The sequence below is a fragment of the Clarias gariepinus genome, chromosome 12 (assembly GCF_024256425.1).
Source record: "Clarias gariepinus isolate MV-2021 ecotype Netherlands chromosome 12, CGAR_prim_01v2, whole genome shotgun sequence".
NCBI classification, from domain to species: Eukaryota; Metazoa; Chordata; class Actinopteri; order Siluriformes; family Clariidae; genus Clarias; species Clarias gariepinus.
In genome coordinates this window covers 4225309-4239684 of record NC_071111.1, presented here as the reverse complement: position 1 = coordinate 4239684, position 14376 = coordinate 4225309, and the positions used below count along the sequence as shown (strand labels likewise).

Here is a 14376-nt window from a genome sequence, read left to right as displayed (position 1 = left end):
ACCTGTCTGTCCTGTTTCTGTCTGCCTGTCTCTTACCTGTCTGTCCTGTCCCTGTCTGCCCGTCTCTTACCCGTCTGTCCTGTCTCTGTCTGCCCATCTCTTACGCTCTCTGTCTGCCCATCTTTTACCCGTCTGTCCTGTTTCTGTCTGCCGTCTCTTACCTGTCTGTCCTGTCTCTGTCTACCTGTCTTTTTGTCTGTTAGGCCTGTCTGCCTGTCTCTTACCTGCCTGTCCTGTTTCTGTCTGCCCATCTCTTACCCTCAGTCCTGTCTCTGTTTGCCTGTTTCTTATGCTCTCTGTCTGCCCATCTCTTACCCGTCTGTCCTGTCTCTGTCTGCCCGTCTCTTACCCATCTGTCTTATCTCTGTCTGCACGTCTCTTACCTGTCTGTCCTGTCCCTGTCTGCCCGTGTCTTACCCGTCTGTCCTGTCTTTGTCTGCCCGTCTCTTACGCTCTCTGTCTGCCCGTCTCTCACGCTCTCTGTCTGCCCGTCTCTTACCCATCTGTCCTGTTTCTGTCTGCCTGTCTCTTACCTGTCTGTCCTGTCCCTGTCTGCCCGTCTCTTACCCGTCTGTCCTGTCTTTGTCTGCCCGTCTCTTACGCTCTCTGTCTGCCCGTCTCTTACCCGTCTGTCCTGTCTCTGTCTGCCGTCTCTTACCTGTCTGTCCTGTCTCTGTCTACCTGTCTTTTTGTCTGTTTGGCTTGTCTGCCTGTCTCTTACGCTCTCTGTCTGCCCATCTTTTACCCGTCTGTCCTGTTTCTGTCTGCCTGTCTCTTACCTTTCTGTCTTGTTTCTGTCTGCCCATCTCTTACCCGTCAGTCCTGTCTCTGTTTGCCTGTCTCTTACCCGTCTGTCCTGTCTCTGTCTGCCTGTCTTTTTGTCTGTTTGGCCTGTCTGCTTGTCTCTTACCCGTCTATTCTGTCTCTGTCTACCTGTCTGCCCGTCTCTTACCCGTCTGTCCTGTCTCTGTCTGCCCATCTGTTCTGTCTCTTTGTCTGTTCTGTCTGTCTGTCCTTCTGTCCTGTCTCTGTCTGCCCGTCTCTTACCTGTCTGTCCTGTCTCTGTTTGCCTGTCTCTTACTTGTCTGTCCTGTCTCTGTCTGCCTGTCTCTTTGTCTGTTTGGTCTGTCTGCCTGTCTCTTATCCATTTGTCCTGTCTCTGTCTGTCCTGTCTCTTACCTGTCTGTCCTGTCTCTTACCTGTCTGTCCTGTCTCTGTCTGCCTGTCTCTTACCTGTCTGTCCTGTCTCTGTCTGCCCGTCTCTTACCCATCTGTTCTGTCTCTGTCTGCCTGTCTCTTACCCATCTGTCCTGTCTCTGTCTGCCTGTCTCTTACCCATCTGTCCTGTCTCTGTCTGCCTGTCTCTTACCCATCTGTCCTGTCTCTGTCTGCCCGTCTCTTACCCATCTGTCCTGTCTCTGTCTGCCCGTCTCTTGCCCGTCTCTTACCTGTCTGTCCTGTCTCTGTCTGCCCGTCTCTTGCCCGTCTCTTGCCCGTCTCTTGCCCGTCTCTTACCTGTCTGTCCTGTCTCTGTCTGCCCGTCTCTTACCCATCTGTCCTGTCTCTGTCTGCCCGTCTCTTACCCATCTGTCCTGTCTCTGTCTGCCCGTCTCTTACCCATCTGTCCTGTCTCTGTCTGCCCGTCTCTTGCCCGTCTCTTGCCCGTCTCTTACCTGTCTGTCCTGTCTCTGTCTGCCCGTCTCTTGCCCGTCTCTTGCCCGTCTCTTGCCCGTCTCTTACCTGTCTGTCCTGTCTCTGTCTGCCCGTCTCTTGCCCGTCTCTTACCTGTCTGTCCTGTCTCTGTCTGCCCGTCTCTTACCTGTCTCTTACCTGTTTCTTACCTGTCTGTCCTGTTTGTCTGCCCGTCTCTTACCTGTCTCTTACCTGTTTCTGTCTGCCTGTCTCATATCTGTCTGTCCGGTCTCTGTCTGCCCTTCTCTTCCCTGTCTGTCCTGTCTCTGTCTGCCCGTCTCTTACCTGTCTCTTACCTGTCTGTCCTGTCTCTGTCTGCCCGTCTCTTACCTGTCTCTTACCTGTTTCTGTCTGCCTGTCTCATATCTGTCTGTCCTGTCTCTGTCTGCCCGTCTCTTACCCATCTGTCCTGTCTCTGTCTGCCCGTCTCTTACCTGTCTGTCCTGTCTCTGTCTGCCCGTCTCTTACCTGTCTCTTACCTGTTTCTGTCTGCCTGTCTCATATCTGTCTGTCCTGTCTCTGTCTGCCTGTCTCTTACCCATCTGTCCTGTCTCTGTCTGCCCGTCTCTTACCTGTCTGTCCTGTCTCTGTCTGCCCGTCTCTTACCTGTCTCTTACCCGTCTGTCCTGTCTCTGTTTGCCCGTCTCTTACCCGTCTGTCCTGTCTCTGTTTGCCCGTCTATTACCCGTCTGTCCTGTCTCTTACCCGTCTGTCCTGTCTCTGTTTGCCCGTCTCATACCTGTCTGTCCTGTCTCTGTCTGCCTGTTTCTTGCCTCTCTGTCCTGCTCCTTCACAGTTAACAGTCCTGTGTCAGGTGATGTGTTTGGTGTAGTTCTTTATCTCTTGTCCTGATCTCTGTCTGCACATTATACACCAATAATGTTAATAATATTTTCTGTATGATTGCAGATATTTGATCAGTCAGGGTGCGAATGTGGGCGTGGTTAACAGTGAGGGAGAGACGCCGCTGGACATCGCAGAGGAAGAAGCCATGGAGGAGCTTCTGAAAAACGAAATCAACCGACAAGGTGCTTCATTTAATTAATTTTATTCGTCACTGTCCCAAAGATTCCAGTCAGTCAAATATCTATATTGTTTTTTATGTATCATTTTTTTTTTGTTATTAAGTCTGTTGTCCAGGAGTAATGTAACAAATAACAGTGTGAACACGTGAAAAAAAACAAAAATCATATTCTTTTAAAGGAAGTGATAGGAGAAGCAACGAAAGGAAAAGAGAGGAACAATATGTAAAGAACACGCAAATAAACGACGAGTGAAGAGAAGAATAGTCTTCTTAAAGTGATGAGACAGAAAAATTTAAGAGAAAAGAAGAGAGGGAAAATAATGAGTGGTAGTTGTAGCCTTAATGTGACAGGGAGGAATTGGACACGACTAAATTAGGGAGAAAATCTGGAAAAATCCAACAAAAAAAAAGTAACGTCCCCCAACACTGTTTATTAATGAACCATTATTAATTTAAACTACATGAGGTGTAGTGTTAATGTAAAAGAGCATTCTATTGTGATATTTTATGTTAAAGATGCTTTTTTATGTTCATTTTTAAATGTTCAACACTGGGATTTATTTTTTCCCCTCTTTTCCCAATACATGATTATTTCTGATTTATTAATGAATATGACTGTGTTATGAGACAGTATTATGAGACACGCTTGACCGGCTCAGAGAGGTGAGATATCTCGGTGTTTATTTCCCCTGAAGGTGTGGATATAGAGGCGGCGAGGAAGGAGGAAGAGAGAATCATGCTACGTGACGCACGCCAGTGGTTAAACAGCGGGCAAATAAACGACGTCCGGCACGCTAAGTCAGGAGGAACCGCGCTACATGTCGCCGCTGCTAAAGGCTACGCAGAGGTTTTAAAGTGAGTGATGGGTCTAGACTCTAGACTGGGTCGAAAAATTATTTTTAGTTTTATTTCTAAACTAAGAAAGATGATGTATATGAAGGACTGGGACCTGTGACAGGTGGGCTTTGGGACCCTGTTGACTCTCCAGCACTGTTGTGTTTATTATATAATGGGGTGTGTGTGTGTGTTTCAGGCTTTTAATCCAGGCAGGTTATGATGTAAATATTAAAGATTATGATGGCTGGACTCCTCTTCATGCTGCTGCTCACTGGGGGAAGGATGAAGCCTGCAGGATCCTGGTGGAGAACCTGTGTGACATGGACCTCGTTAATAAAGTGGTAATTAAACCTTGTTAATACTTTGTGTTAATGACGGAGTAACGAGACCAGGGAATGATGACGTCTGAACACAAACAGCTGAAGGGACGGACGAGTGGATGAACAGATACTTGTGTAAATAAATGGACTGATGTGTGGATGGATAGATGGATGAGTGGGTTGATGGGTAGAGGACTAATGGGTGCATGTATGAGTGGACCAAGGGATGAGGCTATAGATGGGTGGATGAGTAGGTGAATGGGTGACGGGCCATGCTTTGGATGGGCTTGTAGATAAATTGAAGATTGGGGGAACGAATATGAGTAAGTAGATGATTAGATGAGGAGATAAATGGACGAGCAGGTGGATGGACAGGTCAATAAATTAATGGAGGAGAAGATGGACAAGCAGGTGGGTGAAGAGATGACTAAATGAGGAGATGGATGGGTGAGAAGATGGATTGATAAATGGATGGATGAATAGAACGTTGGGTGAATAAAAGAATGATGAGATGAATGAATGGATGAGGAGATGAACGGTTTAATGAGCAGTGTGTTATTTCTTGTTAAATCCAATCAGTGTTTTAATGCAAATAAATGACATTAATATAATGAACATTTACAGTGTTTAGTGATAAACGTGTGTGTGTTCAGGGTCAGACGGCGTTCGACGTGGCAGATGAAGATGTTATGGGATATTTAGAAGAGCTCCAGAAGAAACAGAACCTGGTGAGGAGTTCAGTCTGTATGTCACAGAGCATGTCTCTCTAGAGGACCAGAGGGACAGGACACTTTATTAGGAACACAGACACACCCCTTTGAGATTCGGAGTGTAGTGTTTCTAATAAGTTGGCCAGCGAGTGTGATTATGTTAATGAGTTGTGAAGTGTCTGAATGATGATGATGATGATCTCGTCCGGCAGCTGATCGAGAAGAAAGGCGTCAAGAAATCCCCTCTGATCGAGACCACCACTACAGCCGATAACAACCAGTCCACTAAACCTACACCTGAGAAGAGGTCAGGAACCACACACACACACACACACACACACACACACACACACACACACACTCTCCCTCCATGTTATTGAGGTGTATTTATCTGTAGTGTATGTCCTGTGCACCCTGCAGTAAGGAGACACTGTTACTGGAGGTGGAGAAGAACGCTCCTCACATCGAGAACCTGGAGTCAGAGAAGACCGATGAAGAGGACGATGGGAAGAAGGACGAGTCCAGCTGCTCCAGTGAGGAAGACGAGGAGGACGACTCGGAGTCGGAGAATGAAGCAGGTGGGACACACACACACACTTTATTGTCTTATTATTATTATTGTTATAAACATTATTATTATGGTAGTTTTTCTTGAGCACCTGAGGTAAATTGCGTATCGTCCTGAATTTTGAAAGAATTTGAAAAGTTCCGCGCGTTTGAAGCGCTGGAGTTCCATACAGCGGGAGGGGCCTAGGCCACGCCCTCTCCACTCCTACCTGCGTATCACAGGCCGTATACACACTGGTACCTTTTGGAACCTTATTGACGAAGAGTTGTGTCCAGTGTTTTTCACAGGAGAAGTGCTGCACCATGGCGCCCCCTGCTGCACAGTCTCTACAGGAGTTGTCTGATTTAATTTATTATTGTAGTTGTATCTAATGTATGTATTTATTTCCTGTAATTATTTTATTATTTGTGATCAAGTGTAGTTTCTTATTTAAACATTCATAATTCTGTTATTTGTTTTAGTTTTTATACTTATTAATTTCATTACTATTGTAGTGCTTCATTTTTTTATTCAGTACAAAATGTGTTATTATTGTTAGTAGTATTTTTGTGGTTTATTAATATTATGATGTATAAATATCTTGTACCTGATCAGTGCGATCTTGTCCTCCTGTCTCTGTTTCAGATAAGACCAAATCATCCGCTCCTGTCAGCAACTCTATCAGCGCTGTCCCCGCCCCCACCACTACCCCAGTCTCCGCCTCCAGCAACACCCCGGCCACGCCTACCTCGCCTGTCAAAAAGGTACAGACTCCGCCCACACCGCAGGTCTAATGCATACGGAGTTAAATAACACTGCAGCACCGCGCTAGGACTGAGCTAATTTAGCGCTTAGCATTTGCACTGCTCTCTGACACACCGCTGCGGTTTGTGTGTGTGTGTGTGAGGCTGAAATCACACACACGGTGTTATATTGTCTCTCTTTTCAATATTCTGGAAATCTTTACTGTCTGGAATCGTGAGTGAGTGAGTGAGCGCACAAGAGAAAGTGTGAGTGCGTGCTGCCCTCTAATGAACCTTCAGATGAACTGAATCTGCTACTTTATTATATAATCAGACAGACACACTGTTCACTCTCTTCTACTCCTGTCTTGTTTTCATTTTCTCATTCTTTCTTTCTCTGTCCCTCTTTCTCTTCTCATTCTTCCTCACTTTCTTTCTCCCTGTTTCCTCTCTCTCTCTCTCTCTCTCTCTCTCTCTCTCTCTCCCCCGGTGTGTGTTTGTGTTGTAGTGTGAGTTTATGTCTGCGCCGGGCGAGGCCTGTCCTGCATTGTGGCGTCAGGGTTTGAGAAAAACGGGCATTTCTCTTGTGCCCAGTAAAGTGATGGTGAGGCTTTGCGTGTGCTCCTCCTCCCCCCTAAAATAAAAATTAATAAGCCCCTCCCACTCCCATATTCCTAACCGATGAGAAGATGCGCTGGCTAATCCGAGCCCGTAACCTCTCTGCATGGTGATGTGTGATGTCACTAAAACGGGTTAATGTTACTCCTGTGGATTGTTTAACACTCCTGTCGTCATGACATCATCCCTCTCGTTATTGACATCATGAACCAAAGAGTTGTTTTTATTTATTTGATATGTTTATGTGCACTGAGCTTTACTGAAGCCTTAGAATGCTTCATAAGAAGCTAAGATTCTTACACACTAATTGTGTGTGTGTCTGTGTGTGTGTTTATATACTATGAGCTCATGATTAATTTTTTCACTTTCTTTTCCCCTTGTCTCTCTCTCTCTCGTCTCTCAGGTGAGTTTACCTGCAGGTAAGGTGTCTCCTAAGGAGGAGGAGAGGAAGGACGAGTCCCCGGCGTCATGGAGACTGGGTCTGAGGAAGACAGGAAGCTACGGAGCGCTGGCAGAGATCAGCACCGCTAAAGAATCACAGAAGGAGAAGGACCTGAGCGGGGTGATGCGTTCGGCTTCCTCGCCTCGCCTCACCTCCTCACTGGACAACAAGGACAAGGAAAAGGTGTGTGTGAGAGAGACACACGGAGGCCACGCCCTCCTCTACTGAGACACACAGGCTAATTACACTCACTGAAATACGAGTGGACGTCAGAAGAGTCTCCAGCAGGTCACTGAGGCCCCCTAGTGGCTGGCTGTAGTACAGTTTTTTAACCCCACCCATTTTTAGGATGGTCACCAAGACAGATTACAAAATACAAGTTTAAGATTATCTAGGTTTATGTTGGTGTCCGACACGGAGGCCTCACCTCCTTCACTGACACACAAAAACAGCGTCTCATAATAATGAAAATGCCTGTATTGTTGTTCAGGAGAAGGAGAAGTCTCTGGCGTACGTGGCACCCACTTTCCCCAGGAGACACCCGAGTGCATCAGACATCGACGAGAAGGAAAACAGGTGCGTGGATGAGGGCGTGTCGTACGAGAGTGTTCGTGTCGCTGAGCACACGCTCTACTGCTGTTCACTGGTGTGTGTTGCAGTGTGAGATGTAAACGAAGCTCAGCATGCAGCGTGTTTGCGCTTATAGCAACTCGTACAACTCAAAGGTTGTGGTTTTGGGGGAAAAAAAGACACATGTTCAAATAGTTTCAAAATCAATGACTTTTATTATAAATACTATAAACATTAATAGTTTTACACAAAACTCAAAAAAAATTTATTTATCTCCATCACAGTCATATGAAAAAGTGTTCTAAAGACATTGCTTCCTATTGGACGTGAGGCATTATTATACGAGGGCTGATAACAGACAGTAACATCACTGTGATGTGTAACTATGTGTATGAGTGGGCGTGTCCCAGGTGTTGTCCAGTGCTTAATGACACTAACTGTGTGTCTCAGCGTGGGTGAGAGTAGGTCTGTACGGTCCGCAGTACTGAGGAGAGAGCAGCTGCCTGACCAATCCCACATTCACACCCAGTCACAGAAGCACTTTCAGTAAGAACACACATCTGATAACGTTTTGTCGTCTTACACAACACGCCGTCTTTGCAGTAATCTAATTAAGTTGTTTTATTTACGCGTAAGCCGAGCTACAAAGCTAACTAGCTGCCAACACACGAGTGAATCCCAAATCCCTCTAATCCCTGATCAAGGGCACTACTCTGTGTGTGGAACAAGGGATTATACACCCTACATAGTGCACCAGCTTTCTGTTTAAATCTATTTGAGATTCGACCCCATAACTCTTAAGTTAACGGAGCTGATAGTCTAAAATGTAATAAGTATAAATATTAAGTAAATCTGGTGAGTTTCTCAGGACTGTCCACCACCTCTATGGTTTATTCTCCTCACTTTACGGCTACAGAGTACCGCTAAGAGTTTAACACTACTCTCACCTCCTGTTCATTACACTAACTGTCGCTCGGTCACAGTTGGGGTTAGTTAGGTCCGTCTGATTCCATAGACTAATATGTTTTGGAGTGTGTGTTTGTTAAAATATACATACTAGTTTAAGTAGCAAAGTCGTTACCTTACAATAACATTAAATTAGAAACAGTTACACAATTTTAAATAAATACTGGGTTTTCTAAGATACCTCTCACACACACTATAGCACTTTGTACATGCCATGGTTCTACTCTAGTCTCTGGTTCTCAGGGACTCGGCGGCTAGTCTGGTGCGCAGCGGTTCCTACACACGAAGACGCTGGGATGAAGATCTGAGGAACAATGACACAACCTCCTTGAACCGAACATCTAGCTACCAGCGCAGGTTGGCCTTTATCTAAAACAGAGTTTAGTTATGCCTTTATCTAAAACTAAATTCAGACTGGCCTAAATCTAGAATAGGCTCAACACATCTTTTGTCTAGAACAGGGCTCAGTCTGGCCTTTAAGTAGACCTGAGTCCAGCTCTATCTATATCCAGATGTGGATTAGGTGTTAGTTAGCTGGAAATGAGCTTGTTAGCCTTAATCAAGGTTCCAGTACCTTTATCAGGTTGGCTGAGCCCTGTAGAGATGGTGTCCATCTGCTTGTTTTTCTGGAGATGGGTGCAAATTAGCCTTTATCTGAATCTTAAATACTTCTTTATTTATTCTATTTCATTCCAAACATCCACTGACTAACAAAGCCATTTAATTCCATTCATCTGTCATATAAATAAAACCTTTATAACATGTGCATAGGTAATAGTTCTAATTAAACACATCTTAGGCTGTGCTAACATTAAATGCTATTATTTAAACTGTTAATAGCATTTTAAACCTAGCGTATTGGTCACCACTCGTTGCTTTTGCATTTACTGTGTAATATTTTAACAATGCTTGGCATGTGCTTATGTTTTTAAATGTGTTGCTCTAAGGATGTGTTGCTAATAAACATGTCTGCCTCCCCATCAGCTCTACCTCTGACACATAGTTTCTGTCTTTCACTAGAATTTTAGCTTAAGTATACAGAATGTTGGACATACAGTGGGAACTAAGTGGGGGATCTTGAGGGGACAGAAGAGACTGGGGGGGGGATACCGCGGAGACAGAAGGGACTGGGGGGGGGATACCGCGGAGACAGAAGGGACTGGGGGGGGATACCGCGGAGACAGAAGGGACTGGGGGGGGGATACCGCGGGGACAGAAGGGACTCGGGGGGGGGGGGGGATACCGCGGGGACAGAAGGGACTAAGGGGGGGGGATACCGCGGGGACAGAAGGGACTAAGGGGGGGAGGATACCACGGGGACAGAAGGGACTAAGGGGGGGGATACCGCGGGGACAGAAGGGACTAAGGGGGGGGGGGATACTGCAGGGACAGAAGGGACTGGGGGGGGGGATACTGCAGGGACAGAAGGGACTGGGGGGGGGATACTGCAGGGACAGAAGGGACTAGGGGGGGTACCGCGGGGACAGAAGGGACTAAGGGGGGGATACCGCGGGGACAGAAGGGACTAGGGGGGGGTACCGCGGGGACAGAAGGGACTAGGGGGGGGTACCGCGGGGACAGAAGGGACTAGGGGGGGGGGTACCGCGGGGACAGAAGGGACTAGGGGGGGGGGGTACCGCGGGGACAGAAGGGACTAGGGGGGGGGTACCGCGGGGACAGAAGGGACTAGGGGGGGGGGGTACCGCGGGGACAGAAGGGACTAGGGGGGGGGGTACCGCGGGGACAAAAGGGACTAAGGGGGGGGGGGGATACCGCGGGGACAGAAGGGACTAGGGGGGGGGGTACCGCGGGGACAGAAGGGACTAAGGGGGGGGGGGGATACCGCGGGGACAGAAGGGACTAAGGGGGGGGGGGGGATACCGCGGGGACAGAAGGGACTAAGGGGGGGGGGGGATACCGCGGGGACAGAAGGGACTAGGGGGGGGGGATACCGCGGGGACAGAAGGGACTAGGGGGGGGGGATACCGCGGGGACAGAAGGGACTAAGGAGGGGGGGATACCGCGGGGACAGAAGGGACTAAGGGGGGGGGGATACCGCGGGGACAGAAGGGACTAGTCGGGGGATACCGCGGGGACAGAAGGGACTGGGGGGGGATACCGCAGGAACAGAAGAGACTGGGGGGGATATCGCGGGGACAGAAGGAGCTAGGGAGATGCTGCAAGGACAGAAAGAACTAGTGGGATACTAAAAGATTATAACGAAGTCGGGGGTCATTGTAAGGATACTGGGAAGACTGAGGTACTAGAAGGGGAGAGGAAATTCAGTGAAACTACAAGGCCAGGTAGAGCTTTGAAATATACTAGAAGCTAGGAACTAGGGGAATACTGGATGGACAGTAAAATCTTTTTCTGCATTCTAATACAATGATGACTGGTCATTTCATGGAAACTGAGCTACTATTTGTACATATTTTTTAGGTATGTAGTCTGTAATTTGATGTGGAGTTTTCAATCCATATTTTAAACTGGTTATTAGGAGCCAAGTTTGATCATCTATTTAAAATGTTATCAATACTTAGATAAACATCAGTGCAGGTGATAACATACATTCTGCAGGTGTATGGGTAGTAGTGTAGATATCAGTTACTAAACGCCCACTATGATGTAGGTGTGTTTGTGTGCATATGTGTGTCTTCACATCTTGCTAACAGTCACGCACTCTGCAGCACGTCACACACTTTAACAATCGGCCGAAGCAGCAGCTCTCGCGATCTTCCTGCAAAATCATCTTCGGCTTCCAGTTTGGATCCTAACAGCACTAAAGCCTCACCGTCCTACTACCAGTCTTACAGCATACACCGCAGGTACACACGCACCCTCTCAAGCACACTCTTTCTTACTCTAGATGTGTTTCCATGCAATTGGTTCACTAAATCTTTTGCACAGTTAAAAATGGGTATATCAGGATTTACATGCCTGTTACTATAATGTAATATGAGGGACCTCACTAATAAAAGCCTAAAACCACTTTGAAAAAGGGTCTCCAATTTGTTGGTTTTTATAGGCTGCTTGAGAGTTCTTCTATGTGCTCTTGGTGCCCAATTTGTTAAAGTGTGAATTAAAGCTGACTTTCTTCCCCCAAATCCCTGCAATTATGTGGCCTGATCACACAGTATGTCCAGTGACTGGGTATACTGCTAGGAAGAAGGGGACTGGGAGGTATTGCCAGGACAGAGCAATGGGGACTAGGGGAGATACTGACAGAACAACGGGGACTGGGCGGGGGGCACTGACAGAACAACGGGGACTAGGGGAGATACTGACAGAGCAACGGGGACTAGGGGGGATACTGACAGAGCAACGGGGACTAGGGGGGATACTGACAGAGCAACGGGGACTAGGGGAGATACTGACAGAGCAACGGGGACTAGGGGGAGATACTGACAGAGCAACGGGGACTAGGGGGAGATACTGACAGAGCAACGGGGACTAGGGGGGATACTGACAGAGCAACGGGGACTAGGGGGGGATACTGACAGAGCAACGGGGACTAGTTGGGGATACTGACAGAGCAACAAGGACTAGTTGGGGATACTGACAGAGCAACAAGGACTAGTTGGGGATACTGACAGAGCAACAAGGACTAGTTGGGGATACTGACAGAGCAACAAGGACTAGTTGGGGATACTGACAGAGCAACAAGGACTAGTTGGGGATACTGACAGAGCAACGGGGAATAGTTGGGGATACTGACAGAGCAACGGGGAATAGTTGGGGATACTGACAGAGCAACGGGGACTGGGGGGGATACTGACAGAGCAACGGGGACTAGGGGGGGCACTGACAGAGCAACGGGGACTAGGGGGGGCACTGACAGAACAACGGGGACTAGGGGGGCATACTGACAGAACAACGGGGGCCGGGGGGCATACTGACAGAGCAACGGGGACTAGGGGGGATACTGACAATTGGTGCCCAATTTGTTAAAGTGTGAATTAAAGCTGACTTTCTTCCCCCAAATCCCTGCAATTATGTGGCCTGATCACACAGTATGTCCAGTGACTGGGTATACTGCTAGGAAGAAGGGGACTGGGAGGTATTGCCAGGACAGGGCAATGGGGACTAGGGGAGATACTGACAGAACAACGGGGACTGGGCGGGGGGCACTGACAGAACAACGGGGACTAGGGGAGATACTGACAGAGCAACGGGGACTAGCGGGGGATACTGACAGAGCAACGGGGACTAGCGGGGGATACTGACAGAGCAACGGGGACTAGGGGGGATACTGACAGAGCAACGGGGACTAGGGGGGATACTGACAGAGCAACGGGGACTAGGGGGGGCACTGACAGAACAACGGGGACTAGGGGGGCATACTGACAGGGCAACGGGGGCTAGGGGGGGGCACTGACAGAGCAACGGGGGCTGGGGGGGGCACTGACAGAGCAACGGGGGCTGGGGGGGGCACTGACAGAGCAACGGGGACTAGGGGGACACTGATCAAACAACGGGGACAAGGGTGTATACTGACAACGGGGACCATTTCTGGAACAAGGGGGATTTTAGAAGGAACCATTTCTGGAACTAGTGGTAACTAGTTGGATAACAAAAGTAGGGTGGAAATTGGGATTATTAGAAGCGAAGCAGGAACTACTGGAGTTCTGTAGAAGAACAACTGAAACTGTAGAATTGCTGGACAGGGATGAGGAGCTCTAGGCAGTTAGCGGAAAGACATGGCTCCCAAATGGGCTTGAGGGTGTCTCATTTCACATTGTAGGTGTTAGTAAAGTGTTAATGAAGTTCAAATCTGAGCAAAGCTCTCTTAGCCAAAACTGTTTGTGATTATTTGCAAGGCCCAATTATACACAGGGTTTAATTAAAAATGAAATGTTACAGCCAACAACAGAGTCATGGAAATGCACACTGCTGTTACACACACACACACACACACTCTGCATCATGCAGTTCCTGCTCTGCATGATTTGTGGAAGACCAAAAGTTGGAGATCGCTGTGTGTTGCATTTTTGTCTGTGATTAAAACATTAAAAATCATTAATGTGTTTTGTTTACCGTTCACAGGGTTTTGTCTTTATTTATTTAAAAAAGGGGTGGGGGGGCTAAGTAATGTGTCTGAGTTGCATTTAAGTTAATTGTATGTTTGTAGCGGATCGTTTGGAAGGAGGCAAGAAGACCCTGCGAGCTCCACTTCCTCCACTGTTACCACGACGACAAGCTCCACCTCCACTACCACTATTACCTCACCTACAGGTCACCGCAGTGTGTCCAGGTACACACAAATGCATACATGCACTGATTTCTTTTTTAGACACGCACACGCACACATACACAACACACATTACAAATGTTAACACACACACACCTCTCTCAGGACGCACACACATGCACAAACACACGTATCACAATTTTAACACTCACACTCACAGACGCACGTATACACACACGCACACAAATTTTAACACTCACTTCTGTCTCACACGCCGCACACACACACACACACACACACACAGTAAGAAGTCACAGTAAGAATGTCTCACACTTACTAACAAACACATCACTAATGTTAACACACACACAGACACTCACACCACACACACACACATTTACTCATCACACGTAGACTGACACATCCACATGTCTTACACAAACACACACACACACACACACACACACACACACACACACACACACCTCTTCCTCACTCTCACACACACTAACCTTCTCACACATGTGCACACACACACACACTCAACAAATGTTTAGGGCTCAAACTGACATTAGCCCTGTATAGTGTGTGATGTAAGCAAGTTGTGCTGTGCAACCGGGTGGCGATGGGACAGGGTGCTTGGGCCCCTCATCGTTGCCTGCAACTATATTTGTCCTTGTCTTTACCCAGTATCTTTTGTAGATTACAGTTTTTCTGTT

At 47.6% G+C, this 14376-nt stretch overlaps 1 protein-coding gene across 6 annotated transcripts in view; it reads left to right on the top strand.

Moving 5' to 3' along the window:
- ppp1r12a (protein phosphatase 1, regulatory subunit 12A) overlaps positions 1-14376 on the top strand; it is a 46666-nt gene that overhangs the window by 20534 nt on the left and 11756 nt on the right. For 4 of the 6 annotated variants that reach the window (XM_053508445.1, XM_053508447.1, XM_053508444.1 and 1 more), the window contains exons 3-14: positions 2602-2720; positions 3412-3571; positions 3750-3894; positions 4527-4601; positions 4796-4890; positions 5004-5161; positions 5776-5894; positions 6895-7116; positions 7424-7509; positions 8713-8826; positions 11157-11294; positions 13598-13720. In XM_053508445.1, coding sequence (XP_053364420.1) covers positions 2602-2720; positions 3412-3571; positions 3750-3894; positions 4527-4601; positions 4796-4890; positions 5004-5161; positions 5776-5894; positions 6895-7116; positions 7424-7509; positions 8713-8826; positions 11157-11294; positions 13598-13720 — 1554 coding nt within the window. The remainder of the gene's footprint in view (positions 1-2601; positions 2721-3411; positions 3572-3749; positions 3895-4526; positions 4602-4795; positions 4891-5003; positions 5162-5775; positions 5895-6894; positions 7117-7423; positions 7510-8712; positions 8827-11156; positions 11295-13597; positions 13721-14376) is intronic. The other 2 variants (XM_053508448.1, XM_053508449.1) reach the window with 2 other exon arrangements.